The 22,587-nt window shown below is 36.3% G+C and overlaps 2 protein-coding genes across 3 annotated transcripts; both read right to left on the bottom strand.

Moving 5' to 3' along the window:
- Positions 1-226: 226 nt before the first annotated feature.
- utp4 (UTP4 small subunit processome component) lies at positions 227-8,247 on the bottom strand. Its single transcript, XM_043216813.1, has 17 exons — positions 8,129-8,247; positions 7,624-7,796; positions 7,305-7,493; positions 6,787-6,871; positions 6,617-6,706; positions 6,299-6,510; positions 4,572-4,743; positions 4,367-4,458; positions 4,186-4,282; positions 3,420-3,484; positions 3,133-3,255; positions 2,820-2,976; positions 1,293-1,399; positions 1,115-1,210; positions 848-1,033; positions 570-680; positions 227-489 (listed from the first exon to the last, which is right to left on the bottom strand). The coding sequence occupies exons 2-17, from the start codon at positions 7,780-7,782 to the stop codon at positions 373-375; spliced, it is 2,058 nt and encodes a 685-aa protein (XP_043072748.1). The 5' UTR covers positions 7,783-7,796; positions 8,129-8,247; the 3' UTR covers positions 227-372.
- Positions 8,248-8,948: 701 nt separating this feature from the next.
- wfdc1 (WAP four-disulfide core domain 1) lies at positions 8,949-20,608 on the bottom strand. 2 transcript variants are annotated; one of them, XM_043264258.1, is made up of 7 exons: positions 20,170-20,606; positions 13,016-13,211; positions 12,720-12,803; positions 10,249-10,389; positions 9,995-10,045; positions 9,826-9,889; positions 8,949-9,747 (listed from the first exon to the last, which is right to left on the bottom strand). In XM_043264258.1, the coding sequence occupies exons 1-6, from the start codon at positions 20,281-20,283 to the stop codon at positions 9,831-9,833; spliced, it is 645 nt and encodes a 214-aa protein (XP_043120193.1). In that variant the 5' UTR covers positions 20,284-20,606; the 3' UTR covers positions 8,949-9,747; positions 9,826-9,830. The 2 variants fall into 2 exon arrangements, with proteins under 2 accessions (XP_043120193.1, XP_043120194.1); XM_043264259.1 differs by lacking the exon at positions 9,995-10,045 and having other exon boundaries at positions 20,170-20,608.
- Between the last annotated feature and the right edge of the window lie 1,979 nt (positions 20,609-22,587).

Raw genomic sequence — 22,587 nt, 5'->3', positions numbered from 1 at the left:
TCTATATAACTGTTTTTAGAAGTAGTTTTATTACTTCATCTTAAACTTTTGGTTAGTTGCAAATTCAATATTTCTAATAAAAGTCCAGCTCAAGTTTTTTTTTTCTCTACATAATATTTACAGTATTCCTGCTTTATTTTAGTTACTGAAAACTTTTATTGTTAACAATACAAACATACCTAAAGATTGCAAACAACTTTTCTGGACAAAAGACCAACACAGTAGGTACAGTAAATATTTCTTTTAATACTGTCACAGCAGTTTTTACATTGGGTGCAACAGGGAACAATTTGCAGTCTCTTGATAAAAAACAAACAAAAACAAAAAAACACAACAAAAAAACCACACACATACAGATGGAGAGGTTTATGCTTATGTGGCAAATTTCTTTTGTTTGATGGGTGCAGGCAACTGAGTGGCGACATCCTCTAGAGGCCGTTCAACCACCACCAGAGACTGATCTGACATCAGTTCGACACACAGGATATCCTAAAAAAACACATTAAATACATTAAACCTTTTATCCAACATTTTAGAAAAAGAAAAATGTGTATATGGCTCACGCATACCTTAAAAGTCTTGCAGATTTTAAAAGCATGGCTGTGAGATTTCCTCTGCTCCTCTGGGAGGCTCTTCAGAGTCAGCTGATTGATTAATGGAGCTTTATCACTAGGCAATGGCTAAAAGGGAACAAACATAAAATAAACACATTAATTAATTACATAAAATCAACGCTACAAATATTTGTCTCTTAACCATGTCAAACCAAATAACAATATCAAGAATAATTAAACCATTTTTGATTATTTGTTTTTAGACATTCAGTAAAAATGGCGGACTGTCTCACCAGGCTTTGGTCAATGATGCAGAACATGTAAGTATCATGCAGGATGACATGGGATGGATTTTGTGGATTGAACGTCACATTGAGACACGGTGTGTCTCTTTCCAACCAGAAATTATGAAGGCCCTTCCCCTGTACCGTTCTGCTCCAATCCGTGTACTGTTTCTGATCTATGGAAAACTCGCACATCTGTGGTGAACAAGAACACATGAGCAAGAGCTACAAAAGAAGCTACTCCTTTACCCTTACACTACTAAATGGAGACATAACCTGTTGATCTGCATACATCATGAACAGACAGTTTGTTGTTGGGTGAATGCCCATGGCAGTGACAGCAGAACTGTATACAGGAACTGTGCAATGAGCCTGAAAAGAATGAAGTTGTTGTTAACCATCCATCTTCTGTTAAATGTTTCTATAACGGTATACAAATATTGTGGTAATATACCTTTTGTGTCTGCAGGTTATAGACGTGAACCTCGTGGTCACTGTTTGCAGAGGCCAACCACTTGCCATCCTCACTGGCAGCTAATAAGTGAATGGCCTGATGGGAACCTGGAGGAGGACAAACGATTTTTAGACAGTTTTTCCTATTTAATATAACTACTCTTTTTTTAAAACAGTTGTGTAGCTTCATATTATATTATTATTAATTATTTTTTAGGATCTGTGAATAAAAGTTCAAAAGAAGAGCATTTATTTGAAATATAAAACTTTTTATGTAAGTGCTTTTACTGGCATTTTCTATCTTAACTGTAAAAAATAAATATATATATATTAAATTAGAAAACTAACATTTCCACACCAAACCCTATAGCAGTGGTTATTGTGCGTGCACTAATGAGATCTTTTGAGGGTGCCAAAATTTCGGGAAAAAATTGCACTAAGGTTGGCGGGAGAGGGGAGGGGACTACCGAGATAGCGGAGAGTAGAGACCTGCAATCCCGCGGGAGTCCGCGTGGTCTGGGACCCGACGCAACCCAGTGCTTGGGACGAGGTTTGATATGTGCCTTGGGTGCGGCGGTAAGGTCCTCGTGTGTGCCGGGAGAATGAAATTATTTCGGAACTCACAAAATGGAAATATCTTAAAATTAAATAGTTAAAAAGAAATAAAATATTATTTATCTGCTGAAAGCAACACGAACAACTCAAAATAACGTAAATTCTCACGTGGTTCTTGCGAGGAACAAAGACCATAGACCCACACCGAGGCAAAATGTCTGAAGAGCATGACACAGGTGGAGCGCTTAGTGCTACAGATATTAATTCATTATTAAAGAAAGGAACATACAGAACTACAAAGCCAAACAAAGGAAATCCGATATTTGGAAATGTTTTTCTATAGTATGTGACGGTATACACCTTCCCTTTTGCGACAAATGCAACAAAATACTGCCTACAGCAGCCACAAGTCTGGAAGTTCAGGTAGCGTTATTGTGCTCAGTTTTAATGTTTTAGGATCTGTGGACAAAAGTTGCGGGCGGGAGCGGAAAAAATAAGAGCATTTAGCGGGATAGAAAAATCTGTCCCGCGCAGGTTTCTAGCGGAGAATCCTTTCCACCCCACCCGTTCCTCAGTGAGGGTTGTGGATTAACTGTAACAACAGGACAGGGCCAGCATGCCTCAGTACTGATTGGTGACTCAAAGGAGGCAGAAGATATTGTACCAAACCCTATAGTCGTCCTCAGTGCACGTAAATTTGTGATCAAGTGCAATTCTTGTGATAAGCTAAAACTATGTTTGTCGCTCTCTACTTAACTATCAGAAACTAGTTAGTAAACTATTAGTAAACTAGGTATAAGGTGTTGTTGCATGCAAACTCTCGAAATGAAACAAATAAATAAATAATAATAAAAAAGCTACGGAGATTTTAAATATCTATTTCCTTATAAGGGTGCCGGGAACTTTTGAAAGGCTTTCCAAGGGTGCCTCAAACAAGAAAAGGTTGGGAACCACTGCCCTATAGTCTCCTCACCTGACTTAGGTTTAAGGGTGCCCACAAGCTTGCATCCTGATTGGCTGAGAGAAACTAAGTGCACTGATGACTGTGTGGAGGCGGAAAACAAATGGGAGGAGTCTGAAGAGAAGCAAAGCTGACTGGCTGAGCTGAGAACCTTTGGTAGCTTGGATATCTGAAAGAAGAGGAGGGGGAAAAAACATTTTTTTCATGGGGCCTTTCTCAGAGGTCATCAGACTCTTCAAAATTGAATGAAAATCTGCACATTTGTTTAGCACTCATCAAAACCATGTGATGTGTTTTCGTGCAGCTCTGTGGAAATCTACAGTACCTTGGTGATGTTGATGTTATTATTGTTGCAGTGTAGCCTGAAGAGCCGTAGAGTATTGGCTGTGGAGTAAGCAATCCATTCTCCACAGGGAGACACGGCACTGCAGCGGATGTGATCCTCACCCTGCGGATAAACACGTCAGTCATTTCAGCAGCACAACTCATGCATCAACTCTCACCTCATCCTGCGTAAAGTTTCACATATACATTTTTTGATATAGATATTATGCAATATTATATGAATACATTTTTGTGTGTACAATGACAATTTTCAAACAGGCACCGTACCTTCACTTTTAAATGAAGCACTTTCTCTGGATTTCTTTTTACAAATAAACTGCTTCCTGGCAAGCCTGGCAACAGAAGACCAATGGTTAACCACACAAAAGAAATTCTGACATGTCGTACTGAAGACAACTCTAGATTATTATTAAGACACTTGAATAAACTTGCTTGTCATTATATAAAAAAAAATCTATATATTATTAAAAGGCTTATGCTTTTCTGCTTGATAATAGTTCTATAAAACATTACAAAACATGGACCAAAAATACAAATGTTCAGTATGGGAATGTTGTATAGAAGCATTTATTTGCTAAAATTACATAAAAAAAGTAATAATGTAAAATAATATTACTAAAATAAAATGTCATATTTATCTGTTAAATTATATTTTAAAAATGTCATAAAAGCCTTCAGAATGAATTTTATTTTGCTGATTTTATGTTTAAGAAACATTTTTTAGTATCATAATTGTTGCTACATTTGACCTAACATGTAATGAAATAAAAATCGTTTGTATCATATTTATTATTGTTACAAGATAATTATAAACAGTTTTGATAAATTTAAAGCCTCTTTGCTGAATAAAGTTCTTTCTCCTCTCAACAACAAAACGTACTAAACCAAAATGTTTAAATGGCTGTTTTATTTCCTTATTTTCACTCATGCCATTTCATAGATTTTTATTACTTGACTATTTTGTAATGATTAGGAGTTTCCAAACATTAAACTAGTATTCTATATCAAGGATCACACTGAATATCATCCTCACCTTTTCCTTCACTCTCTCCCAGTCTCCAGAGCTCCAGATGACCAGGGTACCGGAAAAGCATCAGGTCTGACTTCTTGGCACAGGACACCAGGCTCCTCTGCAATGCACAAAAAGTCCTTCATATTAAGAACCAACTACAAACATGTTGTCTATGCGAAAGTCACAATTTCACAATACTCACATGTGGAAAGTGAATCTTCCTCAAAGCAGAGGCCACCGACCTCTCTTCGAACTTGTCTAATAAAGGTCTCACGACCAGGTGTGCGTCCATACCTGAGATGAGAATAGTCTTTTAAACTAGTTTAAACAAAAACACATGACACATGTCATATGAAGATTTGTGTGACGGAGGCAGCTCCGTTTAAATCGTCTAACAATAAGCTCACCTCCTGAAACCACAGCTGTCGTGATCTCTGCCACAGCTCTGATGTCATGTGTGTGGTTCTTAAATGTTCTGGTTCTGACCCATTCTTTGTCATTCTTTCCAAAAACGGTAGAGACGAACTGGAACTGTACCACAGTTCCTTCTGACGTCCCGGCAACAAGGCTGTCCTCATTCTGCCATTCAAGAGGGAAAAATAATTTGTTAACCAGTTAATTTTCTTATACTTTTCATGTATTCTATTACATGATTTCGAATAAATCTATAATAACAGACTGATAGATTTAAAATGTTTATTTCTTTTAGTTCTGATGATAATAACTGACAACTTCAAAATGTATTTTGACCAAATTCAGTATCTCAGAAAATTTGAATATTGTAAAAGGGTTTGATGTGGAGGACACCTGGTGCCACGCTCTAATCAGCTAATTAACTCAGAACACCTGCAAAGGCCTTTTAAATGGTCTCTCAGTCCAGTTCTGTAGGCTACAAAAACATGGGGAAGATTGCTGACTTGACAGATGTCCAAAAGACGACCGTTGACACCTTGAACAAGGAGGGCAAGACACAAAAGGTCATTCTAAAAGAGGCTGGCTGTTCGCGGAGCTCTGTGTCCAAGCACTTTAATAGAGAAGCAGAGTGAAGGAAAAGATGTGGTAGAAAAAGTGTGCAAGCAATAGGTACAACTACAACCTGGAGAGGATTGTGAAACAAAACCCATTAAAAAATATGGGGGAGATTCCCAAAGAGTGGACTGCATGGGTTTCAGCTGTCGCATTCCTTGTGTCAAGCCACTCTTTAACAACAGACAGCGCCTGGGCTAAAGACAAAAAGGACTGGACTGTTGCTGAGTGGTCCAAAGATATGTTCTCTGATGAAAGTACATTTTGCATTTCCTTTGGAAATCCGGGTCCCAGAGTCTGGAGGAAGAGAGGGGAGGCACAGAATCCACGTTGCTTGAGGTCCAGTGTAAAGTTTCAACAGTGATGGTTTGGGGTGTCAAGTCATCTGCTGGTGTTGGTCCACTGTGTTTTTTGAGATCCAAGGTCAAAGCAGCCGTATGCCAGAAAAATGATGGAGATGCAGATTTCACTTCCAACAGGAATTGGCACCTGCATACAGTGCCGAAGCTACCAGCACTTGGTTTAAGGACCATGGTATCACTGTTCTTAACTGGCCAGCAAACCTGCCTGACCTTAACCAAGAGGAAGATGCAATATGCCAGACCCAACAATGCAGAAGCATTGCAGGAGCAACCTTGGCTCTCATAACACCTGAGCAGTGCCACAGAATGCTTGACTCCATGCCACGCCGCATTACTGCAGTAATATAGGCAAAAGAAACCCCAAGTATTGAGTGCTGTTAGTTGTCAATTATAATAATTAAAAGGAAAAACATTGAAATATCATTCTGTGTGTTAATGAATATATAATATACAAGTTTCCTTTTTTGAATGGAATTAGTGAAATTTTTGATATTCTAATTATATGACCAGCACCTGTCTAAAAATCATTAGAACATTAAGTAAAACACCATGAATATCTTTTGTACAGTAGTTTACCATTTTACAGTATTTTGAATCGAATAAATGCAGGCTGTGTGAGTATAACTTTTCAAAAACCTAAAAAAAAAAAAAAAATATTAATGACCCCAAAGTTTAGAGCGGAAGTGAATAAAGTTGCAAACATGAAACCGTAACATTTGCTCGCAAACCCCCAGCATTCTTCTTACCTCAGAGATTGCTAATGCCAGCACATCACATTTTGTGACTTCATGGCTTTTGATTTGTGTACCAGTCTGATCATCCCAAAATTTGACCAGTCCCAGGGAGTCTCCACTGATGACCGTCCCATCCGAGAGGTAAACCACACTCCAAATTACACACTCCTTAGTGAGGGATATCCCGAAACCTTTGTCAGGCAGCATCCTGTGTATAGAGTGGCCTAGAAAACATAGTAAACTTTTGAAAACGCTCATATGTTCTAGATCGCATACTAATTCCACACCACTGAGAACATTAACACATTCTGGAGGAATGACGCTGCTTACCCGTCTCTACGTTAAATATCTGGATCATATCCATCATCCCAGCTGCTATTCTGGAGCCTGATGGGTGCCAGGAGAGAGAGATGATGCGGCCTATGGAACAGGTAATGATGTTCAGATTTTTTTGAACCATGACATTCATCTGAAAGTTACGAATATTACCACAATCTTACCTTTTTGCCTATCCAGATTTCTCTCAAACTGTAGCGTGTCTTCATTCACCTCAAACAGTTTCACAGTTCCGTCTTCACAACCGACCTACAAATAATGAAAACTGAGCATCTTTTCCTGAAGTACACTTTAGCATACATTTAAGTAGAACTTACAGCTGGAATATAATTAAGAAGAATGCACTTATGCGTAAAAGGAAATGTAATTTAAACTGACTGAAAAGGTTTAACTTGAAGAGTGATAAATAAGGAGTAAGTCATGTACTTTTTAGATATCATAAAGTGGAATTTTATTTCACTAATATCCAAGTTGTTTTTCTTTTACATGTAATTCTCAGATTTGATTTGTGCACTACAATTATGCATACTTTTTTTTTTTTTTTTTTTTTTTTTACAGGTGTTTACTGGCATTGTTACCTTTTAAAATAAATAGATTTTTTTTCAGGTGATTTCATCTAACGCAATGACATTTCCACATCAATAGTGGCTGATTTTTGTTACTGAGCGCATAGTAAACATACCGCTAAGTGTGTTCTTTGTTGATTGGCTGTAATGGTCCAGATTGGCCCTCCGTACGCATCTAGGGTGTATTTCACTTTCTGGTTTGTCAGGTCATACTCCGTTATTTCGCCGCTTAGTTCTGCACTGAACAGACGCTCGCCAAACCAGCACAGACCTTCAATCCCGCACTGCTCTCTGCCAGGGATGATCTGTGGACATAGCAAATGTAATTTAGCAAATCTGGTTAAAAAACATATTTTAGTATTGTAGCTCTGGTCAATAATACTAGGACAGAGGTGTTTTATACGCATCAGTTTGATTAAATATAACGGAACGTACCTTTTCTTGGTAAAATCTGTCTGAACAGTGGAAAATTTCCACTGCACCGTCCATCCTTGCGACTGCCATCCTTTCAATATCTCGATTGAAAGCCAAGGCTCTGATTCCCGACGGCATGTAGTCAAAGAACCGAACCCGGTGAACTTTAAACTCCCCCATCTCTGATCTGAGATCTGTAGACATCAGGAGAACATTGTTTTAATCAGAGAAGAGTATTCTATTTTGATCAAATAGTTGAATCGCACCGATAGTACTGTTCACTAGAGATCCTGAACGACATGAGGGGCATACATATTTCAACAACTACAAATGTGTATACATTATAATTTGCTCATTTATTAGTTCGAATGGGCGCCTCATATTTTGGCTTGTCTATAAATATTTCTTTCTGAAGTACTTAACCTAAGTTAGGTTAACTAACGTTACTGGTTTAGGAGGCACATACTTTATGACGTAAGATCCAAGAAGAACAGAATGCACATAAAATGACAATATCTTTCCTTACCTTCTTTTTTTGTTTATTTATTACTCTCTTTCAGATGTTTTATCACTCAGAAATAGCACACACGTTGAGCTGCAAGAACACCACGTTGGTTACCTCTTACCCGGAACGGAAGCTTCTGTCTACATAAATGAATTTCAAAATAAAGGTCCCGCTACAATCTTAAACAAACGATATGATAAATAATTGATACAATATTGTTATGTTAGTGTATTATGGCAGATAAAACTATAAACTAAAACTCTCTCTCTCTCTCTCTATATATATATATATATATATATATATATATATATATATATATATATATATATATATATATATATATATATATATATATATATATATAGCTAAAATTTAATTAATCAAATAAGCTTTATAATCAAAGTTACGTCGTGTGTGAGTGTGAAGATATAGCTTTATCTGTGATAAATTTATTCACTTCTTGTTAATTTGCAAGTGTTACACATTATATATAGTTTAAACTATTTAACCTACAAACATTTAAAAACAAACGTGTAAATAAATAAATAGGCTAAACAATAGCAAACCTTTATAAATGTGAACTTTGGTCAAAATAAATCTTGATATTAAGTGAAGTTTAAACTTCCTATAAAATTAATAATTGTATGACAACAAAACAATCGAATAAAGGCGCTTCCATGAGAGTAATTGCAGAAGATCCTATTCATTTTTTGCTTTTAACATTTATGTAAAAAATGATTTAGTAATAAATTTAAATAGCGATGTTTTCTTTGTCTGAGCTCAAACACCACAATGCCATATCATGTATACAAATGAACATGACACATATATTTTGTCAAATGTTTTATTTGGAATTACAAGGCAGTATATGCAGCACCAGTTTCAAATGTTTTGTTTCACTGAAAGCTGTATTGTGGTTTATCCCACTCGTCAGATTTCTATAGCTTATCAGAGAGCAGTGGAGTAAAACATAAACCTGCACCATGAGTAAACAACAACAACAACAACAACAACCAAAGTTATTGATTGGAGCACCATATGAAAAACAAATAGCTTGCAGTGACAGAGCACAGAAGGAATTTAACATTTTCTTGGCTATAATGAACTAGCTGAGAGAAGCACCCAAACACGATTTTTTTGAAAACAAACAACAACGACAACAACAAAAATTCTAAAGCAGAAACATAATTGTGTGGTATGAAATTAAAGTGATTATGGAGCATTTCTATACCAAAAGTTAAAGCTGCACGGTAAATGAGAGTAGTTAGTTTTTGATGTTTAAAGTGGGGAAAAAAAATCTGACTCAGCAGCATAAAAACCACACACCAAATAGTTTCCTTTAACTCACATATAGATAATTGTCATTTTACCCAAAGTATTAGACATGTTATTGTACAAGTTTTTTGATACTTTCTGTCGTCTGTTTTTGGCTTTCATGAGAGGTAGGAAATTTTAACTTTGCATTTTTGTCACGCCATCTTTGTCACACCGTAAGCACTTAAGAAAAAGAGCACCAGATTTGAACCAATCTATGGTTTAAGCTGAAGAGAAAGGCTTGTGCAGTTCTGTTTGATTTAACGGTTGTGGTTCAGGTATAAGGGTCAGTGGTTACTGGTTACTTCACTCATCCAGAATCGAACCTAAATGAGAAAAAGTGCATTTTTTAAAATACATGAAATCACAAGAAAATTGGGATTCAGTGGTAAAACTCAACTCACCTGTCTCAGCCCAAATGCTTATGCTGATGTTTCTCATAGCTCACTGCATTGTTGGAGTTACTTCCTGAAGAATACAGATTAAATTCAATGTCAGTCTATCCTCAATGGCTGATTTTATTCTTCCCTTCCCTACAGCTGAAACACAAAATCGATTGGTGGTCGTACTAACCTAAATAATCCTTGTAATCTTTGAAGGACTTGTGTCTCAGGCTACGTCCATCTAGAGGGAGAACAGTTAAATGTGTTTAATAAGTGTTCGTTTGAAAGGATACAATCTACTGTTGAATGTGTGAATGTAATTTTGTAACCTTAGATTTTTCCTGAAACATGTTTATAACCACCGTTCTAGATAACCTGCACAATGCGTAACGTGTGAGTGGTGGATGTATGAATGAAAGTTTGGATGAAGGAGCCCCTTCGGACCTGAGTTTCCACGCTGTTTGATGCACTGGCCTCGGTTTGGGATCCCAGCTGAAGGGTTTCCCGGGTTGATAATGTGGCACTCATAACCAGTTGGGCAGAGCAAAGGCTCATCTCCATCCTCCGTGGTACTACAGGCCTCAGCTACACACAAAGACAAGTTACTGGTGTGTTTCACTATGTGCATCTATGTTCATGCAAGCTACCATTGTGTTGGTTTGAGCACAAGAATGTTTAATTGCAGGCAACATGTTCATGCAATCTTAGGTTTTTTTTTTTTTAATGCTTGTTTTGGTAATAATAGTAAACCAACTACAGATGGCAGTGTTGGACTAATAACCCTGTCCTTAATAACTTTCTGGGCCTTGAACATGTCAGTTGTGTTGCTGTCCATGCATGGTCAGAAAGGATTTCATCAAAAATATCTTAACTTGTGTTTCTAAGATGAACGAAGGTCTTACGGGTTTGGAATGACACGACGGTGAGTAATTAAAGTAATAAAAATTTTGGGTGAACTGTCTTTTTAAGTAAAAATAGTGAAGAGCCAAGGTTGCGCTGGTCAGCATAAGGCAATTAGACCCTTCTAGTTTTCTAGAAGTCAAACCAAACCAAAATGTATTCAGACACTTTTAACATTTCCCACATTATCACCGTTTATTCTGTATAGTTTAGAAAATGGCAATAAAATACGACAAAAACTCAGTGTTAGGGCCTTATTAAGTGTGTTGGCTAGTTTCAGTCCGACTCAGTTCTCATTTTCACGTCCAGTGCAACGTCATTTAACTAGTAAATGCATTTGTGCCCATTTGTGCGCTCATAGGCGTGCTGGTCTAAAAAAGAGGTGTGTTCAGGTGCATTGGTGGAGCATTACTATTTTGAGGAACTGAGACCAACTCAAACCCGGTCTAGTTTAAAGTCAATGGAGCAGTATTTTTTTGTTATTTAAAGAGCACATTGGTAGAAAATAATGCGCCTCTGGGCAGGTCCACAGCGTTTGTTGACTTTGCTTATTACACACAGGGATGCACAGCAGCACACTTGCCAAATATTAAAAACTAAAGGATTACAGTTATTATTGTGTAGGCTACATATAAAAATGTGATGATGGACAGTCATTGCGTGTATCAGAATTAGCCGACCTATTGCAGTTCAGCCTATTACTACATATAATGATGGAGGAAATTGGTTCATTAATTAAACAAACGTGCCAATGCGCGCACACACACACATACACACACACACACACACACACACACACACACACACACACACACACACACACACACACACACACACACACTTAAGTAATGCATGGTCAGGTCAAATGTACATTTTACAAATGTAAATGTTAATTTTATGGTCTCAATTTATATAGTCATAGTCCAATCTATGAAGAATGTCTGTGTACAATGTTTGCCTTATTTTGCTATCCTCACTTAGAAAAAAAAAAGTAATTATATTTAGTGTTTGATTAATTTTCGCTTTGTATATATTTGTAAGTCCTTATTAGTTAGTTGAACCCTCTTGACCCTTCAGATTTAAAATGAATATTTAAATAATTTAACAATATTTCAATAATTAACAGTCAGTTGCTGAAAAGAAGTTCAGATTTCTCTGATGGATGCTAATGGTATAAGCAAATGAAATATTTATATATTATAAAATACTATATTTAAAATTTTATATAATATAAATATATTTACATAAATATTGATTAAATAAAAATCTATTTATATATATATATATATATATATATATATATATATATATATATATATATATATATATATATATATATATATATAGTATAAAATAAATTAATTTTTATAAATATAAAATATAACCTAAATATTATTTTATATAATATATTTTTATGATTAAAGTAATTATTTGTTTTTATGAAACTCCTGAAGTTCCCTCTCAAATCCCCAGGAACCCAGTTTGGCAAATGTTAATACGTTATAATCTGTGATGTTTCAGAATATGTGGCTATTTTTAACCTGCTTCTTATAAAGAACTATATATCTTCTTATAAGACTATATACGATCCTCAGTGCTAATTTATACTGCTGACCGCAGAGATTTAATATATAATAACTTCAAAATAATTGCTTATTTTACAAATAGATTTTTATGTATGAATAAACCTCAGGTACTATAGTTGGGGTTGCTCCAAGTTTCCAAATTTTTGATGGGAATGAAAACAACACAGTGAGGATAGTCACTACCAGTTCTATTAGCTGTACTGGAGACTTTCAGTACACAAAACTCCAGAAAGCTGATTTGAAAGCTGTTCCATGTGATGGGAACTTTATACGGCTCATATACTGTCTATCCTTCAAAGTCTTGTTTTCATTTGTGGAAAAGTCTATATGGCGTCTACCATGACTAAGGTCTGTTAAGGGTTTTTATTATTGCTCCAAACAACATTTAATGGTGAGTCAGTATTCAATCATTGATTAATCAATACCCACCCTGCAGAACTTCTTCTGGTCCATCTAAAAGCCAGCCATTGCCTCCTAACCACCGCGGCTTGGGCTGCACCAACCAGTCCAGCACTGAGCAATAAGAAATCAATACACGATATCAGTATGGCAGTGAATCATGTGCTCATGACTCCCTGTATACACACCCAGCTCAGTAACTTACACCTCACGAGAGGATCAATTCATTTTAAAAACCATTAGCACTGTGCCTTGTAGTACTGCTAAAGCGGATGTGTGTGTCTGTTGCTTCTATTGATTTCTGAGCAGATCATGTGTTTTCTCACCTGGTGGAGGTTGCACTGACTCCAGGCAGGCGTAGATGCAGCCGTTGTAGCAGCACCGTTTGTGTCTCTCACACTCCGAATCGGACCGGCAGCCCGGAACCTCACAGGCCCGCTCGGGCAGCATCTGCGGCGGAGGAGGACAGCGGTCGTTCTTCTGGTGCTGAGCCGTCTGAGGATGGTTGGGGTACTCGTAGTCCTGAGAGACAACATAAGACAAGACTTGATTTGAAATCTTGATTTGTCTATGTTTTTGAAATAAGAGTAATATTGTGACAGCTTATTACAATTTCTGAAGATTATTATTGATGGCAAAGCAACATTTTTAGTTTTTACATCATTACTCCAGTCTTACATGCTAATTTGGTTCTTGAGAAATGTTAAAAACTGTTTTGCTGCTTATTATATTTTTGGAACATATGATATACTAGTTTCAGATAAAATTAGTTTTTGTAATTATACAATCTGAAAGGATGCAATAGATTTATCAAAACTCACAGAAATCAAATTTATATTTATATGTTATTAATAAATGCTATTTAATTAAATTTCTATTCATCCTTAACATGGTTTTTACAAAACATGCCAAAAATGGTTTTCAATATTGATAATAATAATTAATTAGTAATTAAGCATCAAATTGTAATTGTAATATATATATATATATATATATATATATATATATATATATATATATATATATATATATATACACACACACTTTTTTTTTTTACTTTATAAAAACTTTCTTTAACATTCTATTTTACTGTGATCAAAAAAATTGCAGCCTTTGTAAGCAGAAAACGTTTAAAAATCTTAATTATTCCTTGTCCACTCTTGTATGTGTGTTATGTATATTATTTTAAAGCATTTACTTAGTAAACAAAAACAGACAAAACAAAACTTGTACAAAACAATCAACCTTATCAAGCATGTAGCATTGGTTCGAAAGCTCTGTCTGATATAGTTCCCATGGATAACATTTCGAGTCTATAATAGCTTGTGACACTGTATTTCTGATTTAGCACTGTTAATATAACGGGTACACTGTTCAGAAACGTAATACCTCTCACAGAGACTCTGGGTTAGAAAAAAAGGCTTTTCATCTAAGTCTGGGCCTTTCTACTCGTGTTTACTTCCTCCCATGGGTTCTTCAATGGGCTCATAGATCTGCCTGAACCAGGTTTCAGTTTGCACCAGAGGTACTGTTTGGGGTGCATTTTGTTCCGAGAGACCTCCTCCATTCTCTCGCTCTCGCTTTTCTTTTTACAGTTCAGCACTACTTAAGCTCATCAGTTCTCTTGCTACCCTGGCCAAGTGTATACTAAACTGCTTTTGAAACTCCGGGCCAGAGCCGTTTAGAATGCAGACGCGCATCAGCTGGTATTCAGCACTTCATTCTCCTGCACAGAGCCTTTTATTAGGGCCCAAGTCGAAATGTGGCTGTGATTTTGTTTACTAATTAAATTATGGGGTTTGAGAACTCCATGCATCTTAAAAACTCAGCATGTTCACTTGGCAAGTCTGGAGCCTTGCTTTTCAATAAACCGTTAAAATAAAAGCAAACGTCTGGCATTAGCCCAATGTGGTTGTTTTTGCAATTAGGCTAGATTAAATTTTATTGTGTTTTTACAGAATACAAATAAAATTAAGTACAGTTATCATTTCACATATATACGTATAACAACGTAAAAGTGCTAAAATCTTACCAAATGTGAAGTTCTTGAAATATTTCTCTTTCGCTCACGCAAAGGCTGCATTTATTTGATCAAAAATACAGAACATTAATACTTACAAATATTATTACAATTCAAAATAACGTTTCTATTCGAGTATATTTTAAAATGTAATTTATTGTGATGGAAAAGCTTCATCAAGCCAGTCTTCATTGTCACGTGATCCTTCAGAAATCATTGTAATATGCTGGTTTGCTGCTCAAGAAACATATATTATGTTTCAAAAACAGCTAATATTATAATATTAAACATTTATTAGAAATAGTTATTGTAACAGAAGTCTTACTGAAATAAATGAAATGTTTATGTGCAATTAAATACAAAATATGTGACCTTGGACCACAAAACCAGTCTTAGGTCGCTGGGATACATTTGTAGCAATAGCCAACAATACACTGTATGGGTTAAAATATAGTCTTTTCAAAAAAAGTTTTGATTATTAATATGCATTGCTAAGAATTCTTTTGGACAGTTTTCTCAGTATTTAGATTTTTTTGCACCCTCAGATTCCAGCTGTATCTCATCCATATATTCTTAGATCCTAACAAACCATACATTAAAATTTAAAGCTTATTAATTCAGCTTTCAGTTGCATTACAGTGTATACATGTATACCTACATAAACCTTTCTTAGAAACCTTTATGCATTTATCTGTTGTATAACAGCAATGGTCGTTCAGACTCGAGTCTGCAACTCATGAAGTTTAGATCAATAATTTCTGATTTATGACTGCCATCAACATGACAGGAATTCAGCGTGCTGTTTTACCAGAGCTGACAAATATCAGTGACTGTTAAGATCAGTCTGCCTTTGCTTATCTAACATACAGATTCTATTTTCCCAAGTGTCTCTGGATGAGGAATAGAGGAAGTGGTAGTGTGCTCTTCCTGTCTGGACTAGATCCCCTGATGCTGTGCTGTATATGACTTTTTGCTTATCTCTTCTAAAACCTCTGTTCCTGCATATAAGATATCAGTAGCGTATATAACGGTTTGTTCCAGCGATTCCCTCCGATTTTATTACCAGCATAGGAACTTTGTTTGATGCTGTGTTGAACAGAGTGTAGACACATTTTTTCTTCTATGTTTGGTGAAAAATGCCTGCATTTAACTAAGAGAAGCCTGGGTTAAGCTCTGCAAAATTACACTCCCTCACACTCCAAGGAGCCACAAAATATCCTTCATTTCCCATTTAAATGCTCCACCCTGTCGCTGCTCTACATCCTTCGGGTTCACTGACTTGAGGCCCCTATTAGTATGGACAATAAGATTTGAACTAAATACATGTTGACATACTTAGCACTCTGTAGTGTGGTCTTCCAAGCAATCATTAAGATAATTACGAGAGGAAAACTAAATAGCCCCCTTTCCTCTCTCTCTCTCCAAGTTCCACCAGTGTGCTGTGATTTAAGTCTAGACGTCTGCACGTTCATTTCCTGCCGAGTTCTGAGTATTTTACAGCTTCTTAGGTGCTTTGGTTGCTTGGCTCAGCCTGAAGTGAGTGGAGAGAGTGGGACGGACCTGTGGATGATTGACAGATCTCAAGAAGGGAACAGAAAGCTTGATGAGGGGCAGGGTGAAGGTCACTCTTTTCCTGATAAATTACGGTAATCAATAAAGGCTTTGAGGAAATGTAGCAGCCCATTTGTTTTGGACCGCCAAATTAATATTGAGGTTAGCTGCCGTGTACTTGTTAGGAACATTAGAACATGCATTGAGTAGTGCCAATCGGATAGGTGTAGATTGTAGAATATACCATAATAGACTTTAGAAATAAGGCTCATTAGAAATACGGGCCTCCACATACATTTTTGCAAAACTGAAAAACGTACCCACAAACCGATACTTTTGACCGTTGTGGTCACATGGCTGCATGTGTAAGTGTTTTCTAAATCAGTAGGTTAACTCGGTAGCTCACAGGCGATAAAAAGCTGCGGGGCAACAAAACAGCTTAAATCCGCATTAGCATAAGCTAAATTAGCACGACTGCGTTCAGGAAGTACGTTTTTACATTATTTTTGAATTTGTTAACACTGTCTGGTAGGTTTAAGTTTGGGTTTGGCGTAGACACGATAGAGAATTAATCTTTAGCGATGCTGACTGGATATTTTAATTATGAATGCCCCAAAGAGCATAATAAAAACGCTACCTGTACCAACAATACAAATGCTTCACGGCCAAGTATTAAACGTGTGTTTTAGCGCCACTCTCTGGAGATTTTAACTTTGAAAGTGCTGCGAAACGTACAGTAATACAGCTACATAATAACGGGGTTGCAGAAATGTATGTATAAGCACGTGTTTCCTATGAATTTGACAGAATTTTCAGTACAAATGAGAAATATTATTTGGGTGTTTTGACTCAGACCACACAATATAAAATATTAGTTTATTATAATCTAATTATTTTCTTATGCAAATTTTGGAATTACAAATGTAATTTTTCAAATTGTAAACCTGACTTTGTGGCCTTTTTAAAAGACATGGAGAATTATTAGTTTGATTTCAGTATCTACTAATAAGAAAGCTGTGAATTTGCTCTGTGCTTAAAGTCTATGTGTATAGGCTATTATTTACCTTCTTTTTTTATTTTATTGTATTCTTTTGTATTCTTGGGGTTGTCTGTTCACATGACAGTAATGTGGATTTTTATTTATTTATTTTTTTGTACTGTTGTGTATTTTCTTGAGTTAAGAAATAATAATAAAAAAAACATTTCCTATGAGTTGAATAAGTCCTTAATTAAATGTTCATGTTTTTGTGTTCATGTATTTTTTTTATACTGTTTGTAGGTGTAGTTAAACATGATCTCCTCAGCTGACTGGGATTACTGTTGAACTCTCTCTGCAGCAGAACACATGACTTCTGTTCAACTGCTGTAGCCTGATCTCATGTTGGATATTAGCTAGAGTTGAAACACCACAACAGTCAAATGCTTCCCTCAGAACTTATACTGTAACTTAAGCTAAAAATGCGTTCTTTTGGTCTTATTTTACCACACCTAAACTGAACTCTCCCAATCTGCCCTCTCTGTCCCATTTTGAATCATTTTAGTAAGTCAGTTTGTTGTGTATTCATTGAAATAAACATTTTTGTTGATCAAATAAATGATTCACAGATTCATTTTATATCCCTTTGTCTTTTCGTAACAAAATAGTTAAAACGTTTTTACTCAGTCATCAAGGCAGCATTTATTTGTTTGTAAAATATTTGTTCATTTTTTTTAGACCTCACTATAATGTGTTTAATGAATAACCGTTGGGTATGCATTTAATGCATTTTTGTTCTATTCAGTGTCACCATATTTTAGATATAATTTTCTAAATATTAAAAGGTAACATCAAATTATGAAGATATCAACTCCAATACACTTCACTTCAATACACTACATGTAGCTTCTTTTTGTTATTAGCTTGTAGCTTGATTAACTACAGTTTCAAATTAGCTTCTTAAACAGAGAACAATGAGACGTTTCTCATAAGTTGTTAATTGAATAAATTAAGCTGCAAATTGATGTTTCCAAAAGATCTTCTTCATGGTTCAAAACATTAACACTATCCAGACTGAAAAAACTGGAAGCAGATACTGCAGTCTTGACTTAGAGTCTATGAGCAAATATAACCTGAAAGAGGATGACAGACACTTCACATCACCTCAGGAGATTGTTGACAAGTAGCTCTAACACATCTGTCATCATCTCTGTCAGCTTTTAAAGCGTTTTCCCTTGGCCTGTTAGTCATCACTGTGCTCAGAGATTGATGGGGCTGTGAGGGTACAGCCGAGCTGAGATGACCCCTCACATGCCTTTACTTGTTCTGCAGGAAAAAAAGCATTTGTGACGATCTTTACAAAGATCAATGAGAAATATTTAGCCTTATATCCGTAACATTGTACTTTAGCAACGCAAAGCCTCATGGCTTGGATTCTGAGTTATTCATGAAAGCCTGGAATGCTCAGCCACAAGCATTTTTACCAAACACAAATGCTTTGAATGGATAAACAGTTCATGTTTCTCAGTCATGAGTGAGCTGGGAGCCAGTTGGACCGGGATGGATTTGGACCGTTTCAGGCCCACCCAGAAAATCCAGCTCAGCAGAATGCTGGCTCTAACCCACTTTCTCTCTCCCACAACAATACTGTCACAAAACCACGAATGTGAGGCACAGCTCACCTACTTCTCTGACCCCTGTCGTTGCTGTTTTTCTTAGAGAGGTCACATCAGTGGAATGATCTCAATTACCCTCAATGTGAACCTAATTATGATTTATTGCTATAACAGCACTGTACTGTGTCTCTATCCATGCATCATCAGTTCACACCAACGACTCTGCAGAAAGAGAGAGTGAGAAAGAGAGGACAGGAAGGAAGCAGACACTTGTCGTAATGTCAAATGGAAAGATGGATAAAAAACTGAAACAAAACCAGAAAGAAGATGCACGTATGATAATGCAACAGCGAGGTCACTTCGGGCACGGTCCATTTCCTGTGGCATGTGAATGGATTTGTTTGTAAATCTTGTCTGTTTCGAATTCCGCAGTAGAGCCGAAATCAAATGATGCTGGAATTCAGTCAGTTGGGAAGGGATGTCCATCCGGTGCAAATTCCCTCTTGCCATCACTTGTTAATTGTTGTCAATCAAATGCTTATCAGGACTAAAGAGGAGCAGAGGCCCAGAAACTTCCCGCCTGAAATCCTGCCTCTGTTGCACACACACACACACACACACACACACACTACATACATCTGAGTATTCATCCGTAACCACAGCAACTCCACCGGAGTCACAAAGACACAGTGTATTCATTAAGTTTTTTTTCACTGTATAATAGACCTAAAAACTCTTAAAGGTTCACAGATGCCAACCTCTGCCAACACTGCTTTATTAACAACAAAGGGCCAAAGAGTGCAATGGTATGACCATTTTCATGCTCAAGTCTACATCAGATGCCAAATTAGAGTGCATATCTGTATGCTACATTCTTTTTATGGTAATCTGAATATAAAATCTTGAAAATAAAAAAGTGAAAAACAAAAAATAAAATTTTACATTCATATATATATATTAATTAAAGCAACATTAATCAGCAAATCAAATGTTCTTGAGTCACTGAACGTGTCACTGAAGACTGGAGTAGTGATGTTGAAGATTGCTGAACAAAATTACATTTTGTTTTAAATTGTTTAAATTCACAATATTCCTAAATTTTATTTTTGATCAAATAAATGCTGTCTTGGTGAGCATAAAAGGCTTCTTTCAGAAATATTTAAATTGTACCATCTCCAAACTTTTGAATAGTAGATTTTTATTTCAAGTCATATCAAATAAATGCAAGTCTTGCTGAGCCTAAAAGGCCTTTGGTGTCCAACACACACACACACACAAACAGACAACACAACACACACACACACATTCAATCCTTACCTTCTGGTTGAGTCCTCTCTTCCTGATCATGCGAGCATTCCCTGAACCAGATGCAGACAGCAGAAAGACCAGCAGAACCGGCAAAAACCCAGTCCAGATCTGACAGCCCGGCATGGTCCTGCTTTTTCAGCCTGATTGTTCTTCTTCTTCTCTCCCAGCAATCCTCAGACTTTTAAAGTTGTTCCCGTTGAAGGTGCTTATGTTGTGGCTTCCTCCAGCATGTATGTGCTTAAGGTGTCTCTGTCCTGTTGCAGTTACATAAATTCCTCTAAGGGAGAGTTTCCAGAGCCATAAAGATAACAAAAGCTGCAGAGAATCCTACAAAAGGGAAATTGAGGAAGAGAAGTCAAAGAAAAAGAAAGAGAAAAAGAGACAGCTGTCTATGCATCGGTTATTCTGAGGAGAGGGTTAAATGTGTCTACTGACACGAAAAGCACATGGTTACTCTGAGAGAGGGAGGGAGGGAATGAGAAGAGAGGGAGGGAAAGAGGAGAACGAAAAGACAAAGTTAGGGGATTGAGATTTTCCTATACTTCCTTTGGCCAGGCATATTTATCAGTTGATATTATGACAAACTTGTGTCTTCATCTGGAAAATACATCTGTGAAGTAGGCTTATGCAAAAAAAAAGTATAAAAAGAACGGCAGAAAAGCTCATATATCACACATTTGCTTGTGCCTTAAGAAAAAAGATATCCCTAGCACAATTATCCTGAGGTTTCCCTGCAATCTGTGAGTGTGTGTGCTCATTTGCATGGGATAAAACAGACCGGGTGAACAAGCGGAAAGAATGAAAGCATGTGGTGAATTCTGAGGAAGGGGCCACTAGTCTTTGAAAATTCACGTTCCCTCCTAAAGTAGGACATCCCGCCTCCAGCCCCACTCTCTCTGTACCCCTGCTGCAGGGGCTGAAAAAAAAAAAAAAACGAAGGAATGCCAAGTCAATTTTAACCTTTAACACCACCACTTTTACTGGATGAAGACACCTGCGAAAATTTCAGGGTTTAGACAAAATAGTTTATATATTTACTGCAAAAAAAAAAAATCACATAGGTAAATATTTCTGTTCATATATAAAATAAATAAGTTAATAATATTAATATTGCAACATGTGTCCGTTTATCTCTTATATTTGAGATTTATATCTATTAAAATAAATGCTACAGTTACAAGTGATTTACAGAATATACATTTGTTACAAAGCATGAATTTTGACTGTAAAACATCCAAAATGGTGTCTACAGATTTGCCATGGAAGTTTATGAGGCAATGCTTTGGAAGGTCTAAGAGCAGAAATGTGCAGTGTTTAGAACTTTTCACACTGGCCATAAGCCTAGGTTATATTTATTCTAAATTTAACCCCAAGTAAGTTAATGGAAGCTTGTTAAAAGCAACCTTTAATCTCACAATTCTGACTATTTCATGCTATTTTTATTAATTGAAGTGTTAGATTTTTGCCGCTATACTCCTATTCGAGACTCTCACAGAGACTTACTTTATAGTCCATTCAGAAAAAAACATATACAGTTACACATACACATACAAGGCTACAGCCATTATGTAAACACATGCTGCATTTGTCCATGCTTTTTTTGCATGTCATTCCAAACCTGTATGACCTTCATTCATCTTTACAGCAACAATGAAATACGGAAGCTTTCTGACCCTGCGCATCCAGCAAGACAACTGATGCCCAGAAAGGTAAGCGGTTCAACCTTAATTTTATAAAGTTACGAGAATAACTTGTGTACAAAAATAACATTTTTGTACAGTTTTCAGCATGGTTTTCACAAGAGTAATGCGATGTCTGGTGCTGTAGATGAAGATGAACAAAGGTCTTACAGGTTTGAAACGGCATGAGGATGAGTAACTTATGTCAGAATTTTAAATTTTAGGTAATCTATAATGCTTCTGAATTACAATTAAAATGAATTCATAATGTAACAAACTGATAGCCTATATAACACTAAAAGCTGAACACCATGCCAAAATTGTGTAGGCTATAGAAGTGTTTGGAAATATTGCATTCGCACGTACTCACACTAGAGTCCTGCTTTTTTTAAAACTGTGAAATTCATAAAACTTAAAAGACAAATTAATAACAAATGTAAGACAGAATGGCTAGTACAAAAAATCAGCATAAAAACACCTTTATGGCAGGACTGCAATAAATGAAGTGAATGCATATGTGTCATCTGACGAGCAGCTGCTCTGATTCCTTTGATCTATGATTTTTATGATTCATGTGGAGCTCTGATACAATCAGTGTCCAACCTGCTGAAGCTATGATCTGCAAAGATCAGACCAGGAACACAGCCTCACAATGAATTGAACACTTTTATAACGATCATATAGACCTCACTTTGCATCTGTTGAGTAAATGTGAACCATGTGACCATAAAAGAAAAAACCTGTTTCT

This window comes from Puntigrus tetrazona, chromosome 18 (assembly GCF_018831695.1).
Source record: "Puntigrus tetrazona isolate hp1 chromosome 18, ASM1883169v1, whole genome shotgun sequence".
In the NCBI taxonomy this organism is placed as follows: Eukaryota; Metazoa; Chordata; class Actinopteri; order Cypriniformes; family Cyprinidae; genus Puntigrus; species Puntigrus tetrazona.
Note: the sequence above shows the minus strand (reverse complement) of the source record. Positions and strands in the feature narration are given on the sequence as shown.

Excerpts from the sequence above, each read along its gene's own strand:
- utp4 (XM_043216813.1), bottom strand. The coding sequence starts at position 7,782 with ATGGGGGAGTTTAAAGTTCACCGGGTTCGGTTCTTTGACTACATGCCG. Across the intron at positions 6,872-7,304 it reads AACAAAGAACACACTTAGCG|GTCGGTTGTGAAGACGGAAC; the intron begins GTATGTTTACTA and ends CATTATTTGTAG. Across the intron at positions 681-847 it reads GCATCATTGACCAAAGCCTG|CCATTGCCTAGTGATAAAGC; the intron begins GTGAGACAGTCC and ends GTTCCCTTTTAG.
- wfdc1 (XM_043264258.1), bottom strand. The coding sequence starts at position 20,283 with ATGCCGGGCTGTCAGATCTGGACTGGGTTTTTGCCGGTTCTGCTGGTC. Across the intron at positions 13,212-20,169 it reads AGAGAGGACTCAACCAGAAG|GACTACGAGTACCCCAACCA; the intron begins GTAAGGATTGAA and ends GTTGTCTCTCAG. Across the intron at positions 9,890-9,994 it reads AGATTACAAGGATTATTTAG|GAAGTAACTCCAACAATGCA; the intron begins GTTAGTACGACC and ends TGTATTCTTCAG.